The 20,839-nt window shown below is 44.2% G+C and overlaps 1 protein-coding gene across 3 annotated transcripts in view; it reads right to left on the reverse strand.

Annotated features, from left to right (window-relative positions):
* kcnt2 (potassium channel, subfamily T, member 2) overlaps positions 1-20,839 on the reverse strand; it is a 789,028-nt gene that overhangs the window by 234,325 nt on the left and 533,864 nt on the right. For all 3 annotated transcript variants that reach the window (XM_041208210.1, XM_041208209.1, XM_041208208.1), the window contains one exon: positions 1,200-1,301. In XM_041208210.1, the coding sequence (XP_041064144.1) occupies positions 1,200-1,301 (102 nt within the window). The remainder of the gene's footprint in view (positions 1-1,199; positions 1,302-20,839) is intronic.

Raw genomic sequence — 20,839 nt, forward strand, 5'->3', positions numbered from 1 at the left:
ACTAGCCCGTGGTGAGTCTGGTGGCAGGGCAGCATTTAATCTGGCAGCAGGATGGCAATTGGGAACTCAGCCACTTTCCTGCCTCCATCCCGATTAAGTCCGTGATGGAAGGGCTGGGGACGGCCTTCCCATTCCATCACCAGTTGCAGCCCTTAAATGGGGGTGCTAGGCTTGCCATGTGGGGAGCACGAGAAGCAAACTTGTGCCGTGTTGCTTGCGGGCTCTTGGGGATGACCCCTCATTCAAAGGCGCTCAGTGGCTGATCAAAGGGCCCAGCAATGTGACAAGGGGGTCCGCTGAGAGCCATCCCCCTGCCCTCATGAAGCCCCTTCTGCCATCACCCACCTGTGGTTTGGGGTTCAGCGACAATACCACGCTTGGGTGGGTGTCATACCAGCAGATAACACTGCGAAGCAATGAGGAGCTGCTGGCCTCTGATTGGCGAGCAACTATCAACAGGAGGGACCTCTCCCCACAGGACCCTTGATACCAGGGATTGGCACTTAATATATCGGGTCTTCATGAGGAAAAGTGATGCAGGGGCGGGTGAGACCCCGTCACCTCCATTAAGTACCGCCCAATATGTAACTGATTGAGGAAGCTGCGATCTCACTGCAGCAAGGACCAACATTCTTCACTTCAAGGTTGAAATATAACAGTTTATAAATTTCACAAATGGAGAGAAAATCAATGCCCTTTTTCTTTTCCAAAAGATATAAAAACAACATGTTATAACTATATCGCAAAAAATATATCATCATCAGAGTTTTGAAGAAGGAAGCTATTTAGGCCGCTCTTTAGTAACAACAATGACTCTCTGTCCAAATACAGACGGATGTCTTTTTATTTGTAGATACTAAAATAACAAATATCAAATCAAACCTTGTTAGGAGGTAATTTTGGCATTTTGATAGAATCAAACATCTTAATCTATTCCTTGGGTAGCCTGATTATTTTCAGCAGAGCAACAACATTTTGTACAGTTTGATTTATTAGATGAATGTTAAATCAATCCATATGTCAATCAGCCTGCTTAAAAGAACAGAGACTAATTTGCAAACCAGGTACAGATATATCAGAATCCCTGATTTGGCAATATTCCAAGACACATTAGGCCAGTGCCATTATGTATTAGGCTTAATGACAGTCTATTGGAGTTGTGGATTTATTTCTTTAATAATAACAATGAAAAACACTACCTGGTACAACAGTGTATCTAGCATGCTGATGCTGAAGACTCTCCCAGCAGCAAATGGTTGACGGAACATGAACGCCAGATTGGAACCTTTCTCACGTTCTTTCTGTAGGAGAAACAGATTAGGCTTTGTTTTTAATTTCAGCAGTGCAACACTGCCTCTATCTGGCTAGTGTAAGAATTAAACTTAATGGGCTATACCATAAAGGCTGACAGTTCTTGCATTTTTTTAAGAAGCTACTCGAATTACATAAGAGTTGAAGAATTTTGTAGAAGCTTGTTGATTTATTAGTTGTACTTTGATACTCAATTTTATGCATTATTTAAAAAATACATCATTTTCTATACAAGCAATTCAAAGATGGTGATTGCTGTACCGAACTACAGCAGCAGAGACATTAAAAGGAGAATTGTTTTTACAGTATAACTTCATTATGCCACACAACGTATTTTGTTATTGTCATACTGAGTACAAATATTTAACTAGTCTTTTTTACAATGAGGCTGCAGCTTAGTGCTCTGGTCTTGTGGAAGGGCATTACAATAATGGCATCAGTTGGCCTCAACAGTACTCTGTATGTTTTTAAAAAATTATTACTGAACATGCTTTGACTGAACAGTACAAATAAGGTCACCTTGGGTTGGTGTGAAGTCACTGCAACATTTACATGTTTTAAAATGGCAAGTCTATTTACATTGTACATGACAATTCTGTTAAACAATCCCCTCTCATTATCCAATCTATACTATTGACCATTAAGATATTCACTAGCTTTGTTCCAGTGAAACAAAACAGTAAATTTGACATTTGTATCCGCATTATTTTTGAAGTAATTGTAATATGGTAAGAGGTTAAATATGTGAAAATATAAAAATAGTCTTGAAAATATTAATTAATAATTGAAATGTAAAATTGGATATATGAAACAAAAATAAAAAAATTAAGTCCATTCTTATTTACGCTAGAAAAATCACAAATGAGCTCTCTGATGGTTCCATTAGGTGAGATGCACAGACAGAACAAGGAGGTCTCAGATTTGATGAACAGCTTGAATTAACTGCTCTCAATAGGGTGATGGAAGACATGCTTCAATTATTGTAACAAAATGTTGAATTGGATAGACAAACCAGGTAGAGATATAATTCACAGAAAGTAGTTCACATCTTGAATATCGTGTCCCGCTCTGGTCACAAGAGAGACAAGTAAGGGATGGAAATAATTGAGAGAGAAGCCGTGAGGCTGATCTTAGCAACATAGGGTTCTTAGGAAAGCCTGGAGAAACATTAGAAGGAAGTTGAATTCACCCCAGTAGGAAAGGATGAACAGAACATTTAAAATGGAGTTCCTCCGTTTTCACTCCATTCTCCACGCTACCAAAAGGAGTAGTTGACGTGCATAGCATAGATGTGTTTAAGGGAAAACTAGTTAAGTACTTGAGGGAGAAAGGAACAGAAGGATATGCTGACAGGGTTAACTGAATAGTGGGAAGAGGATAATGTGGACCATAATCACCGGCATAGGTCAATGGGGCTGAATGACCTGTTTCAGTGCTGTAGATATAATGGGGTAGATTTTATGCTCTCCCACTGCCAGGTTTGTTGGGGGGTGGGGGGGGAGGTACATGAAAAACAGTGAGTGACCTTCCCATTGCCTACCAACCAATTCCTGACCTGTCTGAAATTTTATGAGGGGGGGGGCGGTGTTGGATGGCCTGCCTGCCCTTGGGCCAATTAATGGTCACTTAAGGGTCTCATCTCCCCGCCGCTGGTATTTTAGCCACTGTGGGTGAGGCCCATGCCTTGCGGGAAAATCCCAGCAACTTTAGCTGCCCATTAGCATTGTTAAACCCACTGAAAATTAGGCAGTATGTTACTGCCTAATCCACCTTCTCAAATCTCACTTTGCCCTCATCCTGCCATTTGACATGGGGCATGTAGGATTTTGGCACAGGTTAACAAAGGGCTTTGCGCAGAGCTTGGAATCTCTCCCTTCCAGCAAGGACGTGGTGGCCAACCCCAAGAGGACAGTTGCGGACTCAAACATCATGCAGCAACTTACATTGCAGCACATGCAGAAACCCCACAATGTCAGAGTGCAACAGTGAACATACCAACTAGGGTCATGAATCACAGAATCACACAATGCAGAAGAGGCCCTTCGACCCATCGAGTCTGCACCACCACATGAGAAATACCTGACCTACCTACCTAATCACATTTACCGGCTCTTGGCCCATAGACTTGAATGTTATGACGTGCCAAGTGCTCATCCAGGTACTTTTTAAAGGATGTGAGGCAACCTGCCTCCACCACCCTCCCAGGCAGTGCATTCCAGACCGTCACCAATCTTTGAGTAAAAATGTTTTTCCTCACATCACCCCTAAACCTCCTGCCCCTCACCTTGAATTTATGCCCCCTCATGACTGACTCCTCAACTAAGGGGAACAGCTGCTCCCTATCCACCCTGTCATTGCCCCTCATAATCTTGTACACCTCGATCAGGTCGCCTCTCAGTCTTCTCTGCTCCAACGAAAACAATCCAAGTCTATCCAACCTCTCTTCATAACTTAAATGTTTCATCCCAGGCAACATCCTGGTGAATCTCCTCTGCACCCTCTCCAGTGCAATCACATCCATCCTATAAAGTGGTGACCAGAACTGCACACAGTACTCCAGCTGTGGCCTCAACAAGGTTTTATACAACTCCAACATGACCTCCCATGAAATCTTAGCTTGTTGTTGTGGAAGCCCAGCTTGATGCCAAGAAAGCCGACACTGCTACCACCGTGGCTGTAAATACCAGAAGGGGCATTCAGGAGGGCAATCTAGCATTGTGCTCCAGCAGATTCCAGGAAAGCAAGGTCATGCCCTAGGGGAGTGACAGTCGCTCTGTGCAGTAGTAACCACATACCTTCCCATCACCACACCCTGCAGACTTTACCTAACCACATACCTTCCCATCACCACACCCTGCAGACATTACCAACTTTTCTGAACTCCTCCAAACACCCAGTACTTCAACAAAGCCAGCAGGAATCAGTAGAAAGCAATAAGCAACTAGCCTCCATATTGGATGATGATGCTTTTAAATAGTACTGATGGATGATCCTTCATGCTGCTGAGCACATGCTCAGTTGTGCATGCTTAGCAGTGGACATTATCTAGAGCAGTGAGGTCAAATAGGGCAGGTCAGGCATGAAAACAGATGCTTATTGATGTCACCATCTGCCCATCTGCATATTTCTGTTGCACGCATGTAATCTGTGTGCAAACACCCTCAGCAACATGGCATCCGTTGCAAGCTATGCCAGGAGCAGCACTGACACCATTTTTCTACTAAACCAGTACCCGTAGCACCCAAAACCACTGGCACTCGAGAGCCAAATTTTGTAGCAGAGAGAATATGTGCATTTTCTACAAACAAATTTAGGATACTTTGGGAGAGAAAAATTAACACTGCAACTAGAAGAGTGAATCATTTCCATTGATTTATTAAAGTTGAGTTTTAGTAACTATATGAAGTAGCCTGAATACTTCTCTTGCCTAGGAGCCAGTTGGCTAAGAGTGTGGTGCAGAAGTATGCCAACATCGTGGGTTCTATCCCTGTGCTAGCTGAGCTAGTGCTTGGGGCCCTACCCCCTCGCTTTGCCCCATAGTGATATCATGGCATAAGCCATGATTAGCGAGCATCAGTGGACTGCAGCAAAGGGGGAAAACAGAGAAACACCCTGTATTGGTCATCCACCACAACTGCCAAGCTATCCAAAAGATTTGGATCCTCCTTGTCTCTGTGATCTTGCAAAAACAGCCAAGAGAGTGGGGGTAACACCTTCTTCCACTATAATCAAATTCATTAGCCTGGATTTAGCTGTAAAAACTGTGACATTTGAAATCGCTTACAGTTTGGACATACTCAAACAACAAGGAGTCCGCCACTACTAGAACTTCTATTTCCATGTAAATAGCACCTTCAGATGAATTTTAAAATCTAAATCAGAAAATACCAAGGAGCCAGTAAATAAAAATGTAGCCAATGAATTTCACAGTGCACTGAATTTCATCCAAACTGTCTACACAAGTGACAGATGAAAGAAGTGGAACATCACAGTTAAAAGAAAATTTTCCCAGAGCCAGATTTAGCAAAGGACATGAATTCACAGATAAAAGTTGGAAACATAAGAACTTGACTGACAGACATGCTCAAATAAGTAAAAGCAAGTGAAAACTTCAGAGACTGAATCAAATCAACCAAAAGCAAAACAGAAAATTGAAATAAGCATTTTGCAGGTGCTTTGACGGCTCCCATCACTGTTTCAGCAGCTACTGCCCTGGGCTTTTTACATATAAATATTTTTAAAACAAAACACCTTGTTCTGTGTCAATGGAGTTTCTGAATACCCAATCTTTTATTCTCAGAACTCTTTCAAACTTTGGTGACCCTTATGGCATACCTAGAAGAATTTTCTATGAAATCTGCTGCTGCTACTTTTGTTTTTTTTAAATGCAGCACTCAGGTAAATGTTATGTGAACTCAGTCATTAAACACACAATCAATGAAATAGAAAATAATTCACAAAAGTGTTGTCTGGAACACATTGGTTTATGTCCTGCCCAATACCATATGTTACACTACTTTCTGCTTTCCACTGTTATTTCAAATAACACTGAACATTAGAGTTATACAAAAGGTAGTACAATATTTCCAGGTTAACAAGTGCTCAAAAAATAAAGGGAGCATCTAAGATCACAATCACATACATAAGCACACATGCAAGCACGTACGTATAAACCCTCACTTCCCATTAGCAGTTTTAGGTTAACTGCATTTTCCTTGCAGAGAAAGTGAATCCATTAACAATTTTGCTGCATGTGGTGTTTATGTACAATGCAAAATATCAGAATTAAAAATAATTTGTGGCTCCTGTAATTGCTCATTATGTAAATGATACAATGGTGTGACACTGAGCCAGATGGGATCCCAGGTTAAATCCCTGGCCTGTTCTCAACAAGGGCAGAAGCAGGTGTCTTGCAATTAGTCTCAGTTTCCATGGAAAGGGGAAGGGAAGTTAAAAAAAACTATGTATTCTTATTCAGTGATTGTCATTGAAAATCATTTATATTTGTGGATGCTGATGGAGGGCAAGTTCAGATACTGGTATATTGATCCCGCACAATCAAATGGTTCACTGTGAGTCACTGTTTTGAGGAGAGGGAGAAAAAAATGTTTGCAATAAAATTAACTGTTAAAAAGCAAATGGATGATCAGTTAGACACTTTGGGAATTAATGTTGTAAATATTCATACGATTCTGGTGCATTGTCCTGCTTAGGTCTCGTTTATGATATTCAAGCCCATAATGATTTATGTTCATGATTCAAAGCTTTTAAGATTAAGAATGTTATCGTCCTAATTATACATGCTGAAGTTATATCCTTAGTGATTAGACTTTGGTCTGCTCTTTAAGCAAATATATGACACTTCACCAGGCATGGGGTGAATGACTTATGAATATTCAAGTACAGCTGTTGTGCCTGAACACTGTTCCTTTAATGAGAAACATATCACTTTAAATCCACCTATTTATCTACTTCAATCTTTTTTCAATTAATTAATTTAAAGCAGTTGGCTGTGCAGGAGACACAGATCAACTTGGGAAGTGACATGGGCATCTCTTCTAAATGACTTTCAGCAAGAGTCATCACTTGTATTAATTATTAAAGCAGTACTGAGCGAGATTCTGAACTCTTTCTCCTTCCTCTCAAATCTAATTATGAAGCTCATTATCCATCTAACCATTGGTCAAGGCATTACAATAATCATAATTTATCCATGAATTGATACCACAAAAGATGGCACTTCATTGAAACTGTAAGAAGCAGTGGTCTTCAGTACAAACAGAGGTTCAAAAATTGAGACAATTTGACAGCAATTGTACATTGGCAATACCTAATGATCCAATAACTATGGCCAGGATTTTACATTGGGTGTGCGGGGGAAGGCCCGACACTCCGGAATGTAAAATGATGCGCGATGACATCGGGCGTGTGTCCCGACATCATCGCGCTGTCTCACGATATTTTGTTCGGCAGGCATGCGCCAGAGTCGGCTGCGTGCCCACTGATAATTGAAAGGCCTATTAAGGCCATTAACGAACTAATTAATTTCAAATTTACGCTGCCCATCCAACCTTACGGTTGGGAGGCAGGCAAAAAGGCCAAGCGGCCTTTACAGTTTTTAGGAAACCTCATCCACAGGCGGGATGAGGTTTCCTAAAGCTTTTACAACTCAAATAAAAAGTTTCTTCGAAAAATAAAAACATGTCCTATCTCATGTGACACGGGACACACGCCCGATGTCATCGCGCATCATTTTACATTCCGGAGTGTCGGGCCTTCCCCCGCACACCCAATGTAAAATCCTGGCCATAGTTATTGAATCATTAGGTATTGCCAATGTACAATTGCTGTCAAATTGTCTCAATTTCTGAACCTCTGTTTGTACTGAAGACCACTGCTTCCGACACAGTCGCATGAGGGGACATGTTTCATTAAATTTTTAATATTTTCAGTTATTTTTTTAACAATCGCTTCAATCTCCCTGAGGCAGCTCCGTGCCTCAGGGAGATTGAAGCTCTCTTTCGTGTACATGCGCGAAAAAGCGCAGGACCCGACTCTCCCTCCTCCCCCTACCCGCACAGGTAGCACTCAGCACTACCGCTCGTGTTCCGCACTGGGCAGGCCTTAATTGCCCCCCCACGCGTGAAATCACGGTGCGGAGCCGATCATGGTTGGCAGTCGGCTCCGCGACCAGTCCCGCCCACTCCCGCCGAGCCCATCCGGCACAGGAAAAATTCAGGCCTATGCAATCTAACAAAACACAATGTTCTTGCATTTATGTAATTTATACATTCAATAGGGAAAATTCTCAAATGCCAGTGTAGGAGATAACAAAATATAACATCCCTGAGACAACAACTAAGATTATTTGGAAGGTTAAGCAATGTTCCTGTTGTTAGGAGGAAAAATAATCATCTGTAAATTTGATTACGCAGCATTTTTCTACCAGTTTGAAAGCAGCCAACATAACAAGTGGCATGTGCTTGAATTCTGAGTTTGAAATGTGCTGCCCACCTTATTGGCGTAGCCAAAGTGAGTGTCCATGGCCAACCTTTATATTTTCTATTGACTTGGGAAGTATTGACAAGATTTTTAATTGCAAACCAAGTAAAATCTGCAGTGAGAATAGGAAATGGATCTCAAAAAGATTTTTGAATTATCGTTCTGTGAACATCAACGGAAAGATAATTGGGTGCAGTGAAAAACAGGCTGCCACTCGCTACAATTTGGTTTTGCGCTGCTGGTGTAGAACAATTTCATTCCCCCGATCTACATGCTGCTTAATCAGAGCTCCTTCAAGGAATTGCTACAGGCCAGAAAGCTAAGATTTTAAAGAAAAATACTTAACAGAATATGGAACCAGCAGGACCTATTAAAACCAAGGACTGCTACATGCCATCACTCACCATCAGCCTGCACCCCTGATCCTAATGGTTGCCTCCCCCTCCTGATTGTTGTTTCCCCTCTCAGCCATACTCTCCTCATGGGATTGATCCCTGTGCTCAATTTCTAGGTCATTACCCCTGTACAACCACAAGGAGGTTCAGAGGAAACTTGAAGGAGCTGGAGAAGAACCAGCATCTATCTATATAAATAAAAGTCCTGTATCCAGTGCATAGAGATTGGGTCACATACTTTTCGAAAGGAGGTGTCAAAGCTCAAAAATATCTCACTTTTTCACCTCCAAAGCATCACCCATCGTTTGGGCAACAAATCATTTTTTTTAATTTCAATTGCTACATATTTATCAATCAAGTATTTGATTGACTAAGCATGGCTGAATCATCAACAGCAAAATGGCCCTGTGTAGAAGAAATAACCAGCGGAATTAAAATATTTAATCCCTCAATTCGTAAACCAACAACTGCCACAAAACCAACCAAATCAGTCAAATGATTTCTTCTCTCCGTCTTGAGCTGTCATTATTTTTCTTCTCTTAAGTCAGTGCAAAGAGCTGAAATAAACACTTGTTACGTAACATAAAAAGTTGCATGAATCTTAAAACATAATCGTCAAGCTTTGCAATAAAATGTGAGTTAATTTTAGAATGGTCACCAGGTAACTCCCTCCAACTTTGACCAACACAAGGGTCAGGGGCTTCAAGTGGATATTTCACCTGAATCTTTGATGGTGTGACAATCAGACAGGGCAACAACCATGAAACATTGAGAGTGAGAGTAATGTTTTCACTTTTACAGTTTTGGAAAATGAATCACAGAATTGTTACAGTGTAGAAGGAGGCCATTTAGCCCATCATGTCTGCACTGGCTCTCTGAGCATTTTAACTTAGTACCAACCTCCTGCCTTTTCCCTGTAACCCTGCATGTTGTTTCTATTTAAATAATTATCCAATGCCCTCCTGAATGCCTCAATTGAGCCTGCCTCCACCACACTTCCAGGCAGTGCATTGCAAACCCTAACTACCCATTGTGTGAAAGTTTTTTTCTCACCTCACATTTGCACTTTGTAATGCCACATTTAACTGAAGCTCGTTTCATTAAGGATGATTAACTGGAGACATTATAGTTTGGAGTCATTCAGCCAGCCAGACATGAACCACAATGAATGGCTACCTGTTTATACATTGGCCACTGGAGTTTCAGTGATATAAAAAAACTTCCCTAGATAATGTTACACCAACAACATTTTCAGCAAGAATAACAGATTGAGCATAGGGAGCAAAGAGCAGAAATAAACTTTAATTATCATGTATTTATTGGCACATGTCAGTATCAATGCAAACCTATCAACTGCTAAGCAGCTGCAATTTGCACAACGTTGAGGACATTTTCACCTGGAATTTCTGCAAGGTTTTTTTTGATATCTTGCTCTACTTTCTGTGGAAGATTAGCACAGTTTCTATGGAGTTTTCTCCAATCTTCTGTTGAGGTTACGGCAGGAAAGCAGGGATCTTTCCCCGTAGGAATTCTACTTCTTTATATCATCCAGCAGACTTCCTTGTTGATTTCTTCCTCTCTCGCACCTTGGGTCCACAATCAGGTATTTTACCTGATCCCATTGCATCCTAGGCCTGTCATCTACTCCTCCCCTACACCGCCTCTAAGCTCAAAGATATCTGCTGAATCCTGCCAGATGACAGGTTGCTCCCCTCACTAATGATTCCAGATCCTAGCCTCTGCTGAGTGCCACCAAGTCCACTTGCATGTTATCAAACCCTCCCCTTGCAACAGCCCCTGACCCCCGATGCACTTTGAGCAAGACCCAGCCTTCACACCACTGGGCCCAAGCCATAAGCTTTCATTCCATTGGGTACTGACAAATGCAATCATAGCTATTCAAGCTGTGGGTGGTTTCTCTTGATTGCTAAATGTTCAAAACAAAAATTCCCTCCTTTTCATCATTACCCCCAACTTGATAAGCATGAACTCACAAGCCTGAATAGAGGGATGAAAATACCATACGGTTTGCTGAGCCATAATAACTATGCACTTTGCATTGGTTCTCCCAGCCAAGCCAGTTAGACCAGTAATATGTAAAAAGTTAAATCATTGCAATTCCTGTGCATCCTTATTGGTTTGCACACTGATTTATTGCAATTGTGTTTATTACAGCAAGTCAATGATACGACAATCTATCAGAATACTAGGAAATAAATTATTAAATTCACTTGTTTGCAGGCACAATTTATATTTTAGAGTTGATGTGCCATGGAAATAGGTCTATAAAGTATGGCTTGTATTGTAGATTTGGAAGAAAGGTATCAAAACTTGCTTTTTTTCTCATTACTTGCCATTATAAAATTTAGGATTCAGACAGCATCACTAATAAGGTTCTCTTGAGAACAGATAAAGTTATGGCAAATATAATGGATACAGATTTGACATTGTGATGCTCTTGGTTACTGAATTCCTTTGTGCTTAATTACCACTCCTGCAGGAAAACCACACCACAGGCAAAAAGAATTCTGTCACTGATACCATTTCTTGTTTTGAAATTGAAAGCTTAAGAGCATAACATCAATATCAAATTCACAGCTCTGGTGTGTTGGGCGACTGCTTTATCACAATAAATCCTAAACTCATTAGCTCCTTTCACATATTTTAACCTTGAAGAGATCAGAGAGGCATCTGAAAAATTTAGTAATCAAGAACACTTTCCTTTCACCACCCCACCCGCACCCCCCATCGCAACCTAAGTCAAAAATCTGAAATGCAAGTGAGCCATCAGTTTTTCAATTCCACATTACACCCAAGATTAATAAGTAGACCTAAGAGAATGAGAAATTACCCTTGACAGTGTTATTAAATAAACAGCAAGGCCAAGATTTTCCGGGGTCTGAAGGAGTGGGATAGGAGGCGGGGTAGTCGAAAAATTGGAAGGAATGAAGGGGGTTATGCGTCCATCGCCTTCCCACCAGCATGGCACTTTGTCAGCAGCAATGAAGGTGGAGCATGGCTCTCCCACTCAGAGGCCAATTGTGCCATTTAAGTGGTCACTTAAGATCCTTTCCCCACTACTGCTGCCATTTTACCAAAGGCAGGTGTGCCCTCTGTCATGTGGGAGACCGCCTGCCTGCAGACTCTAGGTTGGGGCCCTCCTTATCGGGCACTCTGTGGCCCATGGAGGGCACCCCCACATCCCTAGTGGCAATAGTCACCCCGTGCCTGTGAAGGAATGCAGCTATAAATGCAAAGTTATGAGAGAATCAAGCTATAAATATGGAGCTACAAGTTTAAAATAGTGAAATAGGGATTAAAGTTAAAAGCAGAGTTAATCTGTTGGACAACAGTTTAAAAGTTTATAAATATGCCTGGGCACAATTGTATGCTCAAGGACACCAACATCTTGTGGCATAGAATGTAGTATATCCTCTAACGCAAGGGAGTCCTGAATAAAACAGGAACTGGCCTCTAAATCACCTCAGCCAGGCACTGATAAATTGGAAGAGCCTAAAATCTAACAATGGGTAGCCTTAAAGGATAATCCTAAATAGCTTGTCAACCGAATCAAGGAAATTGAGTGTAGTGACCACTAGCCACACCTCTCCATATCCTGTTTGCTTGAAGGATATTGATGAGAACAAAGGATGTTGTCCAGCACAAATTCTCAACATGCTTCCTGCTGCTTCAGTTATTTTACAGTATAAATACTGGAAACAGTCAAAGATTTTTAGATTTGTTGGATTCACTCCAGCGTTTCTCAAGGTAAAGGCATAGCTGCTGTAGTATATTGGTCAAAAACAAAAACAGAATTACCTGGAAAAACTCAGCAGGTCTGGCAGCATCGGCGGAGAAGAAAAGAGTTGACGTTTCGAGTCCTCATGATCCTTCAACAGAACTCCCATATTGGCAGAAGACAAATATTAGTCTGTGAAGGGTTAGAACTGTTGAAGGGTCATGAGGACTCAAAACATCAACTCTTTTCTTCTCCGCCGATGCTGCCAGACCTGCGAAGTTTTTCCAGGTAATTCAGTTTTTGTTTTAGATTTCCAGCATCCGCAGGTTTTTGTCTTTATCGTAGTATATTGGTCATTGTTCTCCCTTTAATTGGGATAGAGGTATCTTGTTAGACTCAATAGCTTTCTAATCGGGGATTTAGGTTAAATTCTAGTTTGAATATTGATGGATGTCTTAAATATCTCTCTGTAACATTCATAAGGCTTGGATTTTCTAATAGAAAAAAAATCATACTTATTCTTCCTAGAACTATCAATGTTGCGATTACTATCAAAAGTGAATTGCATATTCAGTTCTTAAATAACTTTAGTATAATTTAGAAAATATATTGGGCATAAGTGTCCCAGATTTGCATTAAGTGCATGGGGGCGGGGGGGGGAGGGCGGGGGGGGGGGAATCCACCGGCTGCAACGTCAGCTTCTCCCACGGTATCGGCCCAAACCTGCCACATTAATTATGTATTCCCGGGAAACACATGGCTTTCATGGTGGCCGGGCTCTCGCTCACCCGCCAAGCCATCACCTCGCCGCTTCATCACGCCAGGCATCATATTTAAAGTGCAGCCACGTGGACACCCCTCAGCGCCTCCAGCCCACGACAGCTGCACAAAGGACAGGACGGTCCCGAAAGGCAAAAAGGCTGCAGCCCCCGCCACTCCGCCGTTTAGTGACGCATACCTGAGCACGTTTTGGATGCCTTGGAGACCTGCCATGATGCCCTCTATCCCTGCTCTGGCCGCAGGAGAGCCAGCGGCATCACCAATCTAGCCCTGCAAAAGAGGACAGCCACCCAGTAACACAAGAGGATGAATGATTTCCTTTGTTCCGCCAGAATAAGTCACTCTTCTTAACCCTCTTCACAAACCCATCACGCATCCACAGGGCCCTCACTCACTGCCAGTTCAAGGGATATCACCATTCACTCTCTCACACACACCTTCACTGTCCTCATCACCGCTATGGGACCATTCACCACCCACACATGCCGAGCATACTTATCATCTGGTCTGGCAGGTGTCCTGCTTACATCCTCTCCATCTGTATTCATGCAGGACAAGCAGGCACAAAACAAGAGGGAGGGGTCGCAGTCTGGTGGAGGAATGCCTGAAATCGAGGTCCTCACAGACTTTGAAAATACTACCATCCAGCTGGCCAGCGAGGATCTGGACCATTCCCGTGTCGGTAGCGAGGTCAGCGGCACTCTGCGAAGTGAGGGTCCAGCAATGCAACATCCATCAGACAACCATGCTGTGAGTGATGTGTCCTGTTCCACAGTCCCTTGCTATGCACTAATTATCTCCCCTTGCTTTCGCAGGTACATGTGGAAAACAGCCAACAAAGTTCATCACACAGGGCCTCCAATCAAGCCTTGAAGAAACCACAGAAAAGGAATCTGAAGGCACCCTCATGGAAGACCCATCACAGCTCACTTACACCCTCCACCAGCGCAGAGACACACACCTTGGTGGGACCTAGCTTTAGAGTAGCCTCGGGATCACAATCTGGTCAGCACATCGCACTTTCTGATCCACAGCAGGCGGCGACAGGGACTTTCCAGGACCCCAGCACTCGGAGGACTGCTGAAGGCCAGAAATTTGCTGACTCTGAGTCAGATGATAAGCCTCTGGACTCGGTCATGTCACAGTTGCTGGAACTGTAAGGCAAGCTCAAAAAAATCTGGAAGGGATGTCCGCTGCACTCCTCAGTTTGCAAGGCACAATGCAAGAGTATGTCCACCTTCAGGCTGAGGTGATAGTGCCAGCATGCCAATGCAGCGGGGTCAACACTGGCAGGATGGTGGCTGCCATGGAGACCTTGTCCAGGACCTCGCTCTTGCATTGCTGCACGGGCTTAACTCCATCACTGACGCCATAGTTGGCCTCCAACAGTGTGTTTGTGAGAAGGGTGCGGGTCAGCTCGATCTCACTCCAGTTTCCCCTTCTCCTCAAGGACTCACCCAGGGCCCTAGGGCAGCCATAGGGAGGAGGGTCAGCAGGTGCACACTCTGGGGCCATCTACCGGGATTGTCCGGCCCATCCGAATCCTCTCTTCCTGTGACCCTAGCAGCTCCAGCTCAACAGGCCAAGGAGGGTGTCACTGCCACACAGCAGGATCCCGAAAGCAGGCCGGGGCCCTCCAGGTCTCGGCCCTCCAGAGGATGCCAACAAAGTCATCCACAGACAGGGTGTAGCAATCAGCAGGCTGCCTCCACCTCCACTGTAGATATTCAGTGAGCACCAAGGTTAAGAAAGATAAGAAGATGCAGTTGCACAGCCTGGGCATGGGTGTTAATCACTTGTACATAATTTTCACAATTATAAATAAATTCCCTAGAATGTCTCCCTGCCTGTGGCTCCTTGTTCTGATGAGCAGTATTTGTGTCACTCAGATATGAAACATTTTTGTACAGGATAAAGGCAGGTGTCTCAGTCCAGGGCCTCTTCCCTGTGTCTGTGCAGCCTTCAGACCAAAGTGATGGTCCAGCCTCACACAGATTGGACCCATTACTGATGCCTGCATCTCGCTGGTGCTTGTCATTGCTGCTGGAATGTAGTGGGTAGGCATCACAGAGTTCCGTCATTCTCTCTGTGTGCTCTCAGCACCTTTGATGGGGAGCATTAGCTCGTCAGCATCTGTAACCAGTGATGCTGCACTCCTGAAGGGGTCAGTTGCTGAAGGCGGACAAAGGATCAGGTGCTTTTCAAGTTTCATGGCTGTGTCTCCATGATATGACCCTGATCACAGAGCACAAGCGAGCCGCCCTTGGCCAGACAGGAGTCAGACATTCTTAGAGGCTGAGAGAAGATCTATGGAATGTCCTCACTGCATGTGGTCATCATCCACTGCGATCGAGTGGCTATTTGGACCTCCATTGAATCTCCATGACAAGAGCATTATCACAGAGGGTATTTGCATTGCCATAAGCCAGACTGGAGTCAAACATGCACAGGTGCGATGTGAAGATCCATGGTGTCTCCTCACTGCATGTCGTCATCATCCTCCACAAATCCAGCAGCTATGAGGGCCTCCCGAGCATGCCTGCCTCATCTGGCTAGTCCAAGGGCCTCATTGCCGTCATCATTACCTTTGAGGACCTTCTCACCCTCATCCCTGTCGACATTCTCCTCATCGGAGAAGATGTGCAGCTCCTCCATCTCCTCCTCAGCTGCTGCCCTCTCTGTTGCAGCGTCAGATTGCAAAGGGCACAGCATGCGATGACGATGTGTGACACCCTCTGTGGGCTGCATCGCAGGAGTCCACCAGACCGGTCCAGGCACCGGAACCTCATTTGCAGCATCCTGATGGTTTGCTCCACCAAGTTGGGAGTTGCAGCATGAGCCTCATTATATCTTCATGCTCCTGCAGGCTGAGGCCACCGCACAGGTCACTAGCAACATCCTCTGCAGGCAGTCCTTTTCCCTGGGGAGCCATCCCTGCAGCCTCTGTGGCCCCCGGAAGATGTCAGGGATCTGTCACCGACTGAGAATGCAGGAATCGTGGACACACTCTGGAAACTGAGCACACACCTGCAGGATGTGTTGGTGGTGGTCGCACACCAGCTGCACATTCAGCAAATGGAATCCCTCGTGGTTGGCATAATTGACTGCTTGTTGCAACTGAGATCTGAGCGCCACGTGAGGACAGTCGATGCACCCGAGATCTGGGCAAATCCAATCACTCTTGCATTCTGGCTGTCCTGGTCCTGGGCGAAATGAACAAAGTTGTGTGCCCTTGCGAAGATGGCATCCGTGACCTCATGGATGCATTTGTGGATAGAGGCTTGTGACATCCCACAGAGGTCACCATGGAGCCCTGATAGGAACCACTGGCATAAAGATTGAGCGCCATGGTCAATTTCATGGTCACTGGCAGTGGATGCCCTCCATGTCCCCTTGGCGCCAAATCCTGCAGTAGGTGGCAGATGTGACCGACCAGTTCCCTAGACATGTGCAGTCTTTGGCCACACTGGTTCTCAGTCATCTGCAGTAATGAAAGGCAGCGCCCATAGACCCTAGGTCTAGCTAGGCACCGACCAGCGATAACTCGCTGTGGCTCTCCGGCGGCATGTGTGGGAGCGCCAGCTGCACCTTCTTCCTGAGGGTGCTGCTCCTCCCGCTGTCCAGCCGGGCAGGTACTTCGCTGTCTTCTTCGTTATTTTCATTCTCTGTGTGCCATGAGGCATACAGCTAGTTCACCTGGCTCCATGCTCCTGATGTATTCCTCCTGCAGGATGAAAGAGAGAGACACGTGGGTCAGCTCGGGTGTACTAAGAACCTGTCTTGGTTAAATCAGAAGGCTCCTTGATACATCCCGGAGAATGTTGGCCACCACTTGGGTGGCCAGAGTTTAGGGTGTTGCAAGGCTGCCCGAAACCCCACCCACCTCCGCCCCACTCCACCTGACCGATTGTCGGCAGCATCGCCCACTGGACTGCATGCTGTGCTCTCAGCTCAGGCACAGGCATTCTCCTAACCCGCACTGCCAGGCTGCACTGTTAGCGTGAACCATAGGGGAGACTGGTCCAAACTGGGATGGTGACATTGTAAGGGGCTGTGAGCGCCTCCAACAGGAGATTGTACAACATGCACAGTCGTTCAACTGTTCTGCAATCCACTAAAGTGCTCATTAGTTTGCAGACTGTGCCTGAGGGATGAAAAGCCCTGGTGCACTTATGGCAATTACATGCCTCTGCGTTGCTTGAAGGACCAGATAAGCTACAGACCCGACTCCACGCATGTCAATGTGGCTGCGTCTGAACTGTCTCAGCTGCAGAGCAATGGCCACTTTACACAAGGTTTCCCTAATGTGTGACCGCTTCCCTCCCCCCGACCCGCACATGCTTGTGCACTACCTTCAACCACAGGGCTGCCCTTGCCTCCCCAAAATGGCTTCAACCACAGGGCAGCCCTTGCCCCCCCTCCCCAAGTCTCCTCAACCACAAGGTGGTCCTTGCCCCCCTCCTCCTCTTCCCCCCAAGTCACCTCACCCACAGAGCAGCCCTTGCCCCCCCCTACCCACCCCCACAAAGTTGCCTCAACCTTGATGTCCAATAGGCGACCCTCGCGAGTGCTGCGCAACATTACTGTGCACTCACCCTAGAGTTCCCCTCAAAGGGCAGCCTGCCAAATACACGCCTTATGCTGTTGCGAAACATGTTGGCGTGTTTTCCTGCCATCTTGGGCGGACGATCCAGAGGTGGGGAGGGATGGTTCTGGCAGGCCGGTCTTATAATGATATGCGGATGCATTACAATGAGGTGCCCAACGTCCAATGGCGGGAAACGTGGCCCCGCCATCGATGGGCTGAGCGGACGATCACAAACTGGTTTCAATAACATCGTGAAACTGATTTTTGGCCTTCTTGCCATATTGTGCGCTCCTGCCACTGAATATACCCGACGCCAGCGGGCACGGAAAATTCCACCCGTTATCCTATATAGCTTTCTGAATGCAAACTTGAAAACCCATTTCTGTACATTCTTCAGCGGAGAGGTACATTGTTGAGGAGAGATGCCCAGATCCTTATAACATCCGGATTATTATAATCTAGCTAAAACATGGTAAAAAGGCTATCTGGAGGACTGTAATATTCTCTGATGCTTCCTTTCATTCAGGGAGGGTTGGATCAGTTCTTCAGACCCATTTAAGCATCTGTGAGGCCTGTCTTTCTCAACCTTCAGTGAGAGTGATCAGCTGAGGAGTACGCCTGGTCCAGAATTGTCCCAAAAAGGGGCTAAGATAATAATCACTCAATGGCAACCCTGCTCTCACCAACTATCATCCTTATCACCGGGGACTGCCTGACCGGCCCCAGTGGCATATGACCCTACTTAACTTGCTCTGAGAGTAGCATCCATGCTGTTGCATCGGGTTGGTGCAGTCCCAAAAGTGGCCACTGCTCCCGGTGGCGCTGTTAGGGCTGAAGAGCTGCCAGCCCTGCAACTAGCCAGAAGCTCGTGTAGATGAAGCAGCTCCCATCCCTTAAATGAACGAGAGTCCCAACAGCAACTCATTAACTGCCTGGTGGACATATAATTCACTAAAGGGCCCCTGAAATGTTCGAGGTGGAGTCGCCCCTGGCTTTTTGGCTTGTGGACAGAGTCACTGCCACCCCGACAAAATCCCAGGCTAAATGTGCATATGTGAAATTCCTCTTCCTGCTACTTTAATGTAGGTATTTAATTATTTATTCTAAATGGGTTAAGGTCTGTCAGAACAGTGAAGAAGTAAATATATAGACAAATAAGCATTCATTTGTTCATATTGCCAACAGCAAATTCTAACTTTATACATTTGCAAGATAACGCCAAAATAATGATTGTTATGCACATATTAGGAGCCATGATTAGCTGGAAGGGGAAGAATAAATCACACTACAGCTGCTATTAGATCTAAGTAATACATAGAAGACCTATCAAGGCTGTCAGAATCTGTCAGCCGAGTTTATATATTAATCTTTCTCTACAGTTTCAATAAGCAGGGTGTCTGTCTGCTAAACATGCTGGAATAAGAAACATCAAAATAATCTTGAGCAAAAAGTACAAATGAATGCTATTAACTTGTACGTCTGAGTCTAAGTATTGTTCCAAAGATAAAAACTCAAGATCAACTGTTAATGAAGTATCAGATAACAGCTCTATGTGGCTGTGGCACTATTTCAGGCCACAAAGATTGGATTTCATTCCTTGTCACACTTTTACTTTATCACTAACCAACTTTGACCTAAAAATGGGATTTTCCATGATTAGCTGTACTTAGCACTGTATAAAAAATTCTCACAGAACGGTTTGATTTATAGCCTCATCTTTCTTTCGATTTTACTGACTTTCAATCTCACTTGGTAGCAACAAGATTGCCCGATACAGGCATAAGTGAGAAGAGACAAAAGGCAAGTGAAATAACCACAAATCCACTTAACAAAATTGTTCACAATCCACCAGCAGCGTGATGATGAACCCTAAAGAGATTTAGAAAGATAAATGGTGAAAGCAAAACATCATGAGGAACTCAGCTTATACTGAAAGTGCAAACAGGCACGGTAACAAGATAAGAGCATCTTCCCAATACAATGAAATAGCACTCACAAATAGCACTGGGAATGGAAGAAGGTTTTTCAAGTGAGATAAAACTTATCTTGTACAAGATTAAGAAGTGCAAAGGAAAAATAAAACGTACTTCATGAAAATTAGGATGAGGAACAAAATCAACTAAAATAAACACTGCCACATTCAGCATAGAAACACTCACATCACTTGTAATTTTAACAAGAGAAAAATGCCTGATATTAATCCCTACCCACTCTTATCCAACTTTTGTCATCTCATTTAGGACTAATAATGTACAGTGGATGTATATTTAGACCAGAGAGTAAGGCTATTTTTCAGAAATGATCATGTCATCGCATTTGAATACCTATTCATAGTGGATAACTCATCAATAATAGAAACAGCGCGACTGTTAGAACTGAGTATAAAGCTGAAAAATACTCTGGAAAAAATTTCCCTGCAGCACTAAAGACAGGAATGAGGAAGAAAGCTAATTACCCACATCAATTCCAAACTAATTATCTTGTGTGCCAGGATACTAACACCACATGTGGAAAGGATGGTTCGTTTTGTACTTGAATATTAATTAGCTATTGTGGAGGCCAACCTTGTGCTCCCAAACACCATTGGAAACATGCCCAATGCCATATTGGTTCAGGTACTGTACCGGCATCCCTGGTGACTGCCCAAAAATAGCCCTTAGGCCACAAAAATATGCCAATAATCCCTTTTTAGGATCCAAACTACAAACTGGCTTACATGGATCACAGCAAATGTTGGGCTGGATTACCTAGTCTACACACAGCCTAACCAGTAGGCCTTAAAGGGGCTGCTGAAGCCTACTAACACAACAGTAAGCTTACAAAAAATATCTACTTAACTGAATGTGGAGTCAAGAGGAGTGACTCCACATTCCTGACTCCACATTCAGGTAAGTATATATTTTTTGTAAGCTTACTTTTGTGTTACAGACAAGAGAGCTATTTTAGGATGGTTCCCCCTTTATCCACCTCTAGACTGACCAGAAACAGATTTTTTTTTTAAAAAAGAGAAAAAGTGTTTTAACC

Source organism: Carcharodon carcharias, chromosome 16 (assembly GCF_017639515.1).
Source record: "Carcharodon carcharias isolate sCarCar2 chromosome 16, sCarCar2.pri, whole genome shotgun sequence".
Taxonomy (NCBI): Eukaryota; Metazoa; Chordata; class Chondrichthyes; order Lamniformes; family Lamnidae; genus Carcharodon; species Carcharodon carcharias.